Raw genomic sequence first — 13,176 nt, 5'->3', positions numbered from 1 at the left:
TATGATTCAATTTTATACTCCCAACAAAATGTTACCACTTTTACTACTCCATTGAACACAGTAAGAGAATCTGGAGGCAAACTCTTTAAGGTAAGGAAGTCCAGGTACCTGACTGATGGTACCTACAGGGTGTGCATCAGGCCTGTTTCTAAAGGCTGCCTAGTTTATCCGACTGAGCATAATCCCAGTCCTAGGCCCCCACGATCAATACCATACTGGCAAAAAATCCATCACATATATTGTTGAAAAATTCTGTCTTTTATGCTACCAAGGATTTTACAAATTAATGTAAAGATAGATACACAAATAGTTCAAAAACTAGTAGTGGAGTTCCATCATTCATAGGTTCACATCTTAGAACCTACTACGTGGTGAACTGGGACAACAGCAGTCCCTCAGGTGGCTGTCCACTTAAGCTGAGAACGTGAGATGACCAGGCATTTCTTCAGCCCAGTTCCTTCATTTTGCCATTAAGCAAATTTGGCCAAATCAACAGTACAAGGCTCTATTAAACCTAGTAGGTGGGCTTTACGTTCGAGGAATTTTAGAGATTGACCTTGACTTTGCTCACTTCATTGTGCTTTTTACTGTACTAATTCTAGCCAAGATTTCTATTTAATTGTAAAAAAATTCTGAAAATTTCCTTTCAAAATTTGCATGGCTGGTTTCTAAATGATGCTACAAGAGTGCAGTTTCAGGCAGTTATTGTTCAGGGGTTTTCCCCATAAGATGTCTCTAATTATGTCTGCTTATTTGCATTTCCACAATAACATTTCTGTTTTAAGAATATCTGTACACATATGTTAGATCGTTGCTTCTCAAGTCACTGGCCGTGATAGGGTAGGGCTTTCACCCCACTTTACTGTCAGAGGCACCTTAGGGTCCCCCAGGGACACCCACAGCTGCTGCTGATTACAGGTTGCTATAAACTTCCTTCATATTAGCCTATTTTTCCTGGTTTCTAACTTACGCATTGAAATTCATGTTTTTAACTACTGATCCTTTTCCCTGGTTGAAAATAAAACACAAAATTATACACAGAGGAGTAAATAAAGAATAAGGGAAATGAAAAAAAAATCATTTCTGTGTTAATGGGGAATTCATCATGCCAGGAGTGGAACTACTATTTGCATATTTGTAAACAACACTTCTGATCAAGTACAATTTTAAAAAGAAGTTCACTGATTTGTGTGAGCCAATTTTTGTGTTTGTAATTAAGTGTGTGTGTATGGGAAATCTAACCAACCAAAAGCAAAACAACAGATTAGAGTGTGACCTACCAACCATGTGGGCCTCCCTGGACTTGCCCAGAAATCATCCATCCCACCTGCTCCAAGCTGGCAGTCTAGCAGGCCTCAGCCAGCATGACATAAGCAAATTCTGTTCTCACAGCAGGAACATGATTAATGTTACCATTTCCCCAACAATTCAAAAGTACCAATACTTCCCATTATAAACTGCTCATAATATTTCTTAGCTTTCAAGATTCTTGTGAAAAAAAAAACCACTATTTCTGATTTTGTTTGTACATATATGACCAAAATCTTATGTGTACAAAAAGATAAAATGCTTTTTCTCTTCAAAACTTTAAGAAGTACTGATGCTGCAGGCAGATGTTCCAGGTCCCTAGATTGCGCATGTCTCCAAATTTGAGACCCATAAATTTTAGAAACCGGCTTGATATTTTATCATCACTCCATGGGTATGCGTTCAAATACAATCACAGAAAGTTATTTTATGGCTTTGGTTCACATTTGGATACAACATCAGAAAGTTATTTTATGGCTTTGGTTCACATTTGGATACAACATAGCAGGCCAAATAATACATATATTTATTCTTGAATTTGGATCCAAGAGGTCTAACACTTAAAAACCAAAAGAGCTGCAGCATTCATTTTTTATTTAAAAGGTAACTTAACGCTAGCACAGTTAAGGATTGATAACCTGAGGGCTGAGGCGGAGATCTATACAAACTGATTCCTGGGATCTGGCCAGAGCTCTGCCATCCTCTAGTCTAGGGAGGCACTTACTCAGCACCCCTGTGAAGATCACAAAGCCTGTAAGTCATTATGGCCTCTCCTAAGCCAGTTGCTAAACCTCAAAGCATGTATAGGGCAGGTATTCCAACATGACTACCACTGCCTTGGAATCATGTCCAATTTTAGTGTACAGGCCTATTCCCTACCCGTTTTCTAAAATAGGTTCCAGCTTTCCATCTCTTCTTGACTGACAGTTCTCTACAGAGTGAGTTTAATTTGAGCATCTCTTCTTAACTGTCCCAGATGCTCCTTAGATTAATTGTTTCTGGTGCACTGTAAATGACACCTTTAGTACACTGAGGCTCTGGGCTCAGGTCAAATTTCCAAAACTCTGGTGTGTGACATCTTTAAAGGCCAACACTTTTTCCTCCTTTAAAGGTAATTATACACCATATTCTACAAATACAGTGGTGAGCAAAACCTTGATCCTTTGGAAAAATGAGGGATTAAAAGAATACACAGAACTGAGAAGCATATTTTCCCACAGAAATCCAGGCTTCCCTTTAGTGCTCTAAGTCTAGTATCCATATACTGAAAGATGTTCTTCCTTCCAAATGAGTTTCTGCCAAGGAGATGATTCCCAGGAAGGAGGAAGAAAGTTGTTGGTTCCATATTTGTATCCAAAGAGGGGATACCTAAGAGGACTCTGCCTGTGACGGGCTGAGGTAAGGTGACTTCTACACCTCTGCTTTATGTGCATATGACCCGTGGACCTGTAGCCTATTCCAGGGGGCTCTTGTGAGGCATCATGAAATTCCTGCCCAGAAACATGACCTGCTAACAACAGCTGAGTTTTCAAGTCAGTGTCTGGTGTTGGTGCACCACAACCTGCCCTGGTTTTCAGGCTGGCATCACAAAGGTACTTGACTGTTTTTCAGCAGCTCTGCTGATATCAGGCATTGGCCGGGATCCCAGCTCTTGCCCAACCTGAGCTACTCAAGCCCAGTGCTTTTCCTGAGGCGATGAAGTATCGAGGCCTCCCTCAGAGCTGGGCCTTTGCACATGCCATACCTTTTGCCTAGGATTCTCCATTCAACCCCATAGCCTGGATAATGTCTCCTCATCCTTCAGGCCTCAGCTTAAAAATCATTTCTCCAGAAAACCTTTAATTTGGCACAGGAGCAAAGCACTCCAGCTGTGTGCTTCTACAGTATCATGTAATTTTGCTATTGCAGCATTGAACATTTGACATACTGTATTAGAGTCTTTCTGGCTAGCATATATAGTTAACCCTTGAACAATGTTGGGGTTAGAGGCACCAACTCCCATGCCGTTGAAAATTGTATAACTAAAGTTGGCCCTCTGCATCCGTGAATTCTCTACTGCAGATCAAAAATATTGTTTTCAATTTGCAGCTGGTTGAATTCGCAGATGCGAAACCTGGGGAATACAGAGTGCCAACTTTACAGTGGACCCACACAAATCAAACCTATGTTGCTCAAGGGCCAAATGTAATTAATATGATGAAGCTAGATACTCTGTCTTTTCACTATTATATCCCCAGAGCCTGGGATGTAGTATGTACTAATTTATATTTGATAGATGGTTATTAATGTAATGAATTACTGATTGTATACCTCTTTGTATGAGGCACCATACTAGACATCACAGATACAGTGATGAGCAAAACCAGACCTCTTCTACCCTAAGAAAGTATATATATTAATTATCACAAAAATAGACATAAGTTACAACTGCGGGGTTATGAAGGAGAAGAACATGGTGCTATGATTCCTTATAGCAGTGACAACTGAGCTAAGTAGGAAAAGTAGGATACTAATGAGGAGAAAGAAAGGAAGAACTCTCCTGCCATAGGTGTAACATATACACAGGTTTGTGACGAGCGGGATGAGGGTGGCATGTCTGAGTTGCTGAGGGAAGTCAGATGAGGCTGAGAGAAGCTGACGGGCCAGGCCACACTGGAACTTGTGGTCCATGCTGACACTTCTATCTTTCTTTTTTCCTCCCTCCCTCCCTCCCTCCCTCCCTCCCTCCCTCCCTCCCTCCCTCCCTCCCTCCCTCCCTCCCTCCCTCCCTCCCTCCCTCCCAATTCATTCATTCGATCGTTTGTTCGTTCATTCATTCATTTAAATCCTCACCTGAGGATATGGACACACACACACACACACACACACACATATACATATATATTTTTTTAAAAATTGATTTTAGAGAGAAAAGAAGGGAGAGGCAGGGGAGAGAGAAACATCAATGTGAGAGAGAAACATCGATCAGTTGCTTTCCATATGTGCCCCAATCGGGGACTGAACCCGCAACCTGGGTATGTGCCCTGACCAGGAATCAAACCCAAGACCCTTCAGTGCATGAGATGATGCTCAACCAACTGAGCCACACCAGCCAGGGCCATGTTGACACTTTGAGAGACTTAAGTCCTAATGGTAATGGTAAATCATTGAAGAGGTTTAAGCTAGGATAGCAGTAAAGATGGGAAAAGTGGATGAATTTGGGCCACCTAAGATAAAATCAGCAGCTTTTGGTGATAGATGTGAGGGTGAGGGGTGCTAAGGAGGACTTGCCTAATAGATGGTGGTGCCATTCACTGAGATGGGGAACAATGGCAGAGCACCTGACATTGGGGGTGAAAATCAAAAGTTTGGTTTCAAACATGCTTATTTTGAGGTCCTGTTAAGGATATACATGCAGCTGTCTAAAATCTCTAGGGGGTCTGTACTAGAAATTCCTGAGTGGTACGTGAAAGGTTGTAACTGAAGAAGGGGCCTGAATGAGAAAAGTTAGTGAGAAAATATAAGTTGAAGAAAAAAGACAACTCAGGATTGAAGTCTGAAGGCCAACATCTAATGTCTTGGTACAGAGATTGAGAAGAAGCAGTCAGAGTAGTCAGAAAACTATTGAGAGTTCTGGGTCACAGACACTAAGGGCAGAATTAATTTGAAAAGGAGATAGCAGTTAACAGAGAAGAGAAAACTGGTAGTGTAATGGTCTTCAGAAGGTCAGAGAAGGTGGGATCAAAGCGCAAGTGGAGGAATTGGCCTTTGACTTGAAGAGGGACACCTGCTCTATTATATATAGTAGGAGCAAAGGAGGACATTGCTAGATTTATGTCTTGGTAGTGAGAGTTGAAGGAATTCTATTTTCTCTGTGAAGAGGTGAGAGTCTCTACTGAGAGTGAGGAGAAAGTAGTGGTTGTAGGTCTAAAAACAGTAGAGTTGGAAAAGAGAGTTGACTACAGAAACAGAGAGAGATGGCTGGGCCATAGTATTGAGGACATAACTGAAATAGTGATAATGAATCAATCTGCCTGTTATGTTCTTTTTTCCAACAATGCTTGCTGTTCTTGTGCACACACACAAAAAAACATACTTAAATGAACCAACAAATAAAAGAAGGACTGAACAGAAGTCAAAGTAACTTGACAAATTTAAGGAATAGATGCAAAGATGAAGGACCAAGTCCTCTGCTGCTGTGATGAAGATCCCATTCTTCTATTTGACCTATAATAGCACCCACATCCCACTGCTGACCTTTAGTAGAGCTGGAGGCTGAAGCAGGCCGAGAGGATCGCTTCCGATGTCCGTTTTCCATGCTTTCAGAAGCCACAGTTGGTTCTTCAGTTCTGGAATTTCTCCGGCTTGGGGTTTTGGACTTTTCAATTATCTCTTTGGGATCACTGCTGACAGATTGAAGCACAAAGTTTCCAAGGAGGTGAGGGAATCAAGTCACACAAAAACAGGCTCTTCAGATAAGACTTTCATTCATAAGGCTGGAGAACAATATAGTCATTCTGGAGAGAACCCTGGGACAATGAGCACAATTACCTTCTATATTACTGACAATTTAAAAGTGAGTCTAGCTTGTTACATTAGTAAAAATAAGAGGATTAAAGCATAATGCTGGTGAAATTGTGGAAAACAGGTAAAAGACATTAGAACTTCACACAAAAATCCCCCAACTTCCTCACCCATTTTCCTAAGATACTATTCCCCCTCAAAAGTTAATAGTACTGCCCTAGCCAGTTTGGCTCAGTGGTTAGAGCATTGGCCTGTGGACTGAAGGGTCCTGGGTTTGATTCCAGCCAAGGGCATGTACCTCAGTTGCAGGCTTGATCTTTGGCCCAGCGGGGGACCTTGTGGAAGGCAACCAATTGATGTGTCTCTCTCACATCGATCTCTCTCCCCCCCCACTTCCACTCACTGAAAAGCAATGGAAAAAATATCCTCGGGTGAGGATAAAAAAAAAAAAAGTTAAGAGTACCTAAAATCTAGAAATTACTAACATATACTGGCATTTACTATGAAATCTGGTATAGTCAGATAATGGCTTATTACAAATCATATTGTAGAAAAATACACATGGGAATATATTCACAACACACTGATGGGTATATTGATTGTCCCTACTTCAATCCTTTTTCAGTATGTAAAGATTTAAAATTGGTAATATCCAGTATTACTGAGGATATAGGGACAAAAAGTCCTGATGAAGTGTAAACTGTGCCCCAAGAATTATTTGATCTAAACTGTCAATAATTCTGAGGCTGAAAACCCCTAGTGTAATCCTCTGGATCAGCAATTCCATTTCTAGATGCCTAAGGAAACAAATCTTTTTACAGAGCTCTAATTACATACCAGGTTGTCAAAGCATTTTATTCATATTAATGAAAACAGAAGACATAACTGCTTAACAATAGATTAGTAAATTAAATCATGGTACATTATATGCAAACATAAAAAATCAAGTTGTAAAGGTTAATGATAAAAACTGTTCATGAGACTTCCAGTCAAGATGACAGCATAGGTAAAGGTGGAACTGGAATCTTCCCACAACCACATCAAAAATACAACTAAACTATAAAACAACCATCATTCAGAACCACTTTAAATCTAGCTGAATGGAAGTCCTACAACTAAGGATTTAAAGAAGCTACTTCAAGACTGAGCTGACAGATGGGCACCATATCTAAGACTCCATCAACCTGGCTCACACTGTTCATCTGTCCCTGATGATGATTCTCTGAGGGCCTGCCCCACCCAACCTGAGGGCCGACCCAAACAGTTTTCAGTGGCTTTTCTATACAACTGGCCTCTCTTGCCTCATGTTTCAGACTTTCCTAAAATCTCTCAAACAAGCAGTATCTGGCTTCGGCATACCTTGTACCTCTTGCTAAGTGGCCACAGGCCAGGCACTAGCAGCAGCCCGTCTTGGTACACAGCTTGGTCTCCGTGGGCATCTCCAAGCCTGACACAAATAGCAGCCATCTGCAGATCGCTCTGTAGCTTGTGCCAGGTGGCCCAAGGCAGGGCACAGGCAGTGGCTGAATTTGCACCTCCTGGGAGGCCCCAGAAGCAGTGCACCCAGTGGACAGCTTCAGACTACCCCTAATTACAATCCCATCACCTCCACGAGCGACACACTCAAGGGACACCAAAGCCCCACTGAAGTAAGTCCTGCTCCACGGTGTCAACTCCTGCACAGCAGCCAGTTGGCCTTGGGGTCATTCCTTCCCCATGACACCAACAGCAATCAAGGCTCAATTTCAACAGGACAGTGTACACAGCCCACACAGGACACACCTGGAGCGCCCAGCTTGGGTGACTGGAGAGGCCATGCCACTTGGCCCTACAGGACACCTATTACACAAGGAGCCTCTATCAAGTCCGAGAGACATAGCAGCTCTAACTAATACATAGAAACAAACATAAGAAAGCAGTCAAAATGTGGAGACAGGTCCCAAATAAAAGAACAAGAGAAATCTCCAGAAAAAGAACTAAATGAATTGGAGGAAAGCAAACTACCAGCTACAGAGTTCAAAACCAATGGTTATAAGGATGCCCAAGTAACTTAAAACTTCAAGGAACTTAGTGAGACTTCAACAGCATGAAAAAGAACATAGAAATCATAAAAAAGATCCAGTCAGAAATGAATGATACACTAACTAAAATGAAGAATAATTTACAGGGAATCAACAGTAGAATAGATGAAACCGAGATCAAATCAGCGGTTTGGAACATAAGGAAGTAAAAAACACCCAGTCAGGCCCTGGCCAGTGTTGTTCAGTGGTTAGAGCATTGACCTGTGCACCAAAGGGTCGCAGCTTTGATTCCCGGGAAAGGGCATGTACCTGGGTTGCGAGTTCGCTCCTTGCCCCTGGTTGGGGTGCATGCAGGAGGCAACCAGTTGATGTGTCTCTCTCACATCGATGTCTCTCTCTCTCTCTCTCTCCATCTCTCTCTTCCACTCTCTCTGAAAAGCAATGGAAAAAATATCCTCTGGTGAGGATTAATAAAACAAAACAAAACAAAACAAAACAAAACAAAACACCTAATCAGAACAGCAAAAAGAATTCAAAAATATGAACATAGTGTAAGGTGCCTCTGGGACAACTTCAAGTGTACCAACATTCACATCATGGGCATGCTGAAAGGAGAAGAGAGAGAACAAGAAATTGAAAACCTATTTGAAAAAATAATGACAAAACACTTCCCTAACTTGGTGAAGGAAACAGACTTACAAGTTCAGGAAGCACAGAGTCCCAAATAAGATGAACCCAAAGAAACCGATATCAAGACACATCATAATTAAAGTGCCAAAAGTTAAAGACAAAGAGAGAATCTTAAAAGCAGCAAGAGAAAAGCAGTTAGTTACCTACAAGGGGGCTCCCATAAGACTGTTAGCTGATTTCTCAACAGGAACTTTGCAGGTCAGAAGGGACTCGCAATAAATAGTCAAAGTGATGTAAAGCAAGGACCTGCAACCAAGATTACTCTACCCAGCAAAGCTACTATTTAGAGTCAAAGGACAGCTAAAGAGCTTCCCAGACAAGAAAAAGCTGAAGGAGTTTATTACTACCAAATCATTATTACATGAAATGTTAAAGGGTCTTCTTTAAAAAGAAGAAAAAAGGATAAAAAATATGAATAAAATGGCAATAAATAAGATGGGAAGGGAGTTGGAGGAATGGGTGAAAAAGTTGAAGGGATTTAGAATACAAATTGGTAGTTACAGAATAGTCATGGGGATGTAAAGTATGGAAGAGATTAGCCAAAGAACATATATGCATAGCCCGTGGACACAGACAACAATGTGGTGAAGGCTGAGCAGGAGAGGCAGGGGATAGGTGGAAGGGGAAGAGTGAGGGAAAATGGGGGACATCTGTAATAGTGTCAACAATAACACATATGAATGGATGGGTGTGAGATACAATGTGTGTGTGTGTACAATGTATAGCATTTATATAGGGTGTCCCAAAAAATGTATACACACACTTTGAATAACTATAAAGGCAGTGTTTATTAAAATACATTTCATTTTCAAAATTGAGCTATCAGCTGTTAAAGTGTGTATATATATTTTTGGGACACCTGTATGTAAACACTACATATTTAAATATAACACAACATATTAGGTGTATATAAACACTAGGTACAGTGTTTATATATAAAACACTCTGTCTCTATCTGTACATATACTCTGTAAAGAGAACTAGAAGATGAACTAAAATATACATAGTAAATATTGTTGAATCACAGGAATGCTGGTTTACTGGTGAGTAATATTCTTCTTTGTAATTCTCCGATCTGTTCACTCCTGCCAGAGGACCCTTCACTAGTGGTACTATGACTGGGAATTTAGCCACATTGTTTACTACTTTAGTTTTATATGTAATGACTGCCCCAGAAGCCAAGGTAAGTCAAGGAGAGGTGAGGCTGAAGCTGGGGTGGAATTACAACTCAGAGAGATTTACACATCCTTTTAGAAGCAGTGAGGATGGCTTTCTGGCTGGGAGCCCAGAAAATGGTCAGCCTCTGAGGAAGAGAGATTCCTAATGGAGTGCTTCTTTCTCCTGGTGAAACAAAAGCCACAGCAATACTGTCCTGGTGTTTATATGGTCAATGTTCAGGTAGCTCTAGAAACAAATACCTAAAGGGCATTTTTGGTCAGATTATCTTCTTTCTCTAGCCACACAGTTGGTGTATGCTTGGGAAATGTAAATGAATTCAATTATTAGCCCAATACAAAACGAAAAAACCTAGACAGGCCCAGTAGTTAGTAGAAATAGCAGTAATTTTAGAGCCAGAATAACAGGGGTCAAGTCTTACTATGCATTTACTGGCCATGAGATGTAATTCTCTCTTAAGCTTCAGATTTTTGGTCTATAAATCTCCATCTTGTCTGCTATAATACATTAGTGAAGTGTGAGGGCTCTGGAGTCAGGAGGCCTGGGTCTGAATCTCATCTTCACCATTTACTAAATCTGTTACCTTGGATAATTTAGCTTAACCTCTCTGATCTGTACATTCCTTATCTGTAAGAGAGAATTTACTTTCCTAATAGATACTGTGAAAATTAATCAAGATAACACATCTAGGAAGCTTGTAGCCCAGTGCCTGGCATGGAATAGCATCGAAAAAAACACTGGCTATTATTACCACTTCACAAGGTAGATCTGAGGGTTAAATGAGAGAATGATTGTGAATGTGTTTTACAAACTAAGCTGGTGTATAAATATGAGAAATTGTTTAAAATACTATCTAGTGTATTACTACACTGAAAAGGAATGGCTTTTGGAAAACAATAATACTCCTCTCTATGGGGGTAATGAGGTCGAAGCCACAGTTGTATCTCATTTTGTTAGGTTATGTGGGACAGCACAGAATAACAACAGAAAAAGGTAGGTTTTGGAGTCAGACCATGCCTGGCTTTTTCTCTCTTCCGCCTTGAGGATCAAACAGCTATACAGTGGTACCTCAGTTTTCGAATGTCTCCGTTGATGAACATTTTGGTTTACGAACGCCGTAAACCGGGAGGAAATGCTTCGGTTTTTGAACACGTCTTAAAGTCGAACATGCCACATGGCTTCTGCTGAGTGCAAGATCCTGAGGCCTAGCTGTTGACTGTTGATCCTTTGGTTTTCAAATGTTTTAGAATTCAGTCTTCCAGAATGGATTACATTAAAAAACCAAGGTACCACTGTACTTCAGAAGGTGTTGCAAGGACTATTATTGACAGTGATATCAACAGCTCCTATATACTAGACATTTACTATTTACTCACTATGCTGAGTGCTGAACATATTATCTCATTTAGTTTTCAAAACAATCAAGAAAGGTAGACATTTGGCCACCAAGTTTTATTTAAAAAAATGTCACCTCTGAAAGGTTAGGACTCATGACAGTTCCCTACTTTAGAAGAGGTTTCAAGGCTGAGAAAGCAGATATCCTTCAAAGAGGCTTATGCCATATTCATGCTAAGTCTGCAGAAATGATCATCTTACCTTTGTCCAGAGACTATGGAAGCATTTGCCTCGATATCTGTAAAAAATACAAAGGACAGAAATGAGATGTGAAAGTGTATAGTGTGTATGTCCACAGGGAGAAGCTAGGTGTCTGCAATATTCTGAATGCCCTATGGAGGCTAACATGTCTCTGTGCCCAGCAGTATCCTCTCCCTACGTGGTACAAAGACAGAGCTGGCACAGACACAACTCAGTTTTATCTGGGGCATAAGATGCTTACTTGGTCTATTTTTATTTCTAATCCACACTGAAATAATCCTGTTTGGATCAATAAAACTAAATTCATACTGCCTGGTTCACATTTCACCCAAGTATAAATAGGTTAGTAAAATAAGCCTCTTCCTCTCATGTAGAAGAGATTGTTTTTATTAAAATATTTCCATCCTTTTGACACTTTTTTAAAAAAAGACAGTAATCTTCCAATAGGTCTTAAATATCTATTAAGAATGCATTCTCCTTCAAAGGACTTCCTCATAGAATTTTAGAAGGCAGACTGCTCTGCCTACAGACCCCATTATGTTCTTGTTTCTCAACCTCCAAGCAATGCCCTCCAAGAAAGAAAAATCTCAGTGACTTGTCTATCAGAGTTTTGTTCAAGTAAGCCTCCTATGGGTTTACCAGGCAATTCTTTTTCAGCACCAGCAGAAAAACTTCTTCCTCCATTATATGTCTTTAGGTAGTTTCATCTTTTCTAAAAGATTTTCTGGATGCACCAGATAGCAGTTACCTCTCCTGACTCTGGTCTTCCACAGCCCTATCCCTGCTTTTAGGGAACATAGCACCTCAGACTCAGTATACATGTTTAACATACCCTATTGATTACATGGTAACCGCCTTGAAGACAATGAAGCCAGAGTGCCTACGTTAAAATCCTGAACTCAATGCTTATTAGCCATGCGACTTTGAACAAATTACTTGACCTCTCTGTGCTCAATGCCTTATCTGATAACCACTTTGCCCACTTCAAAGATTAAATGAAATATCACTTATAAAAAATTCAGTACAGCACCTGAACTTAGTGATAGCTCAGTATTAGTTATTATTATTGTCACTATGGTGCTCATGTTCATGCAGCCTTCATGTGAGAAGGCTGGACTACTCTGTCTTTAAAGCAAGATGCTGGCAGAAGAGAATCCTTGCTTCTTATTTGCCACTTAGTTCCCTGATCTGACACACACAACATGGAAACCCCTCCCCAAGAAACAGATGCCAACTCACTGAGTCTCTGCTGCCTTGCTGGCTCTGCTGGAGCAAAGAAATTTAGGTAGTGTGTGCTCAAAAATGAAAATGGCTTGTCGAATGAGGGTTGATTACAAAAACATCACTAGCTTGCTCTTTTGGAACAAAAGTCAATGCGTCTGAGTCTTTTAACACTATCACAGTTAATGCATGTAAGATGGGATCAAAGGGGTTTGGTGAAGGCAATTAGTAGATTTGGGGGTATTTTAAGGAGATTCATCTAAGTCAAACTCTTAAAAGGAACAGGTTTTCTTGGGCCAGTTATTGTGAGGACACATGATACGGTAAAGCCCATTTTCTAGAATAAAATGTTGGGACGGGAAGAATTCCCCTTCCCCTTTTCAGTTGCTCCTTTTCTCACCAAAAATGAGGCTTACCATCATAACCCCTTCTCTGAATAATCTGTTCTGTTCCATCAATGTCAGGTATCATGTGGCCAGTTGCTAGCTAAGGAAGAGTCTGTGTGGTTGAAATGTTTTTGCTCGTTTATTTGTTCAGAGGCCTGATTTTACCCAAAAAGTGTGCAGTAGAAAGTCCTGTCCACCAGAGATAGAGCACCCTGAAGCAGGTTTAAAACATAATCACAAGTTATAACTCACTTTTACTGGATTAGACTCACAAA

The 13,176-nt window shown here is 40.6% G+C and overlaps 1 protein-coding gene across 11 annotated transcripts in view; it reads right to left on the bottom strand.

The window, feature by feature from the left end:
* NCOA6 (nuclear receptor coactivator 6) overlaps nt 1-13,176 on the bottom strand; it is a 96,740-nt gene that overhangs the window by 2,910 nt on the left and 80,654 nt on the right. For 9 of the 11 annotated variants that reach the window (XM_081148904.1, XM_081148908.1, XM_081148901.1 and 6 more), the window contains 2 exons: nt 11,295-11,331; nt 5,545-5,693 (listed from right to left, as the gene is read on the bottom strand). In XM_081148904.1, the coding sequence (XP_081005030.1) occupies nt 5,545-5,693; nt 11,295-11,331 (186 nt within the window). The remainder of the gene's footprint in view (nt 1-5,544; nt 5,694-11,294; nt 11,332-13,176) is intronic. The other 2 variants (XM_081148905.1, XM_081148910.1) reach the window with 1 other exon arrangement.

Source organism: Miniopterus schreibersii (assembly GCF_964146895.1).
Source record: "Miniopterus schreibersii genome assembly, chromosome: 10".
Taxonomy (NCBI): domain Eukaryota; kingdom Metazoa; phylum Chordata; class Mammalia; order Chiroptera; family Miniopteridae; genus Miniopterus; species Miniopterus schreibersii.
The sequence above is the reverse complement of the archived record's forward strand: the minus strand, read 5'-3'. Positions and strand labels throughout refer to the sequence as shown.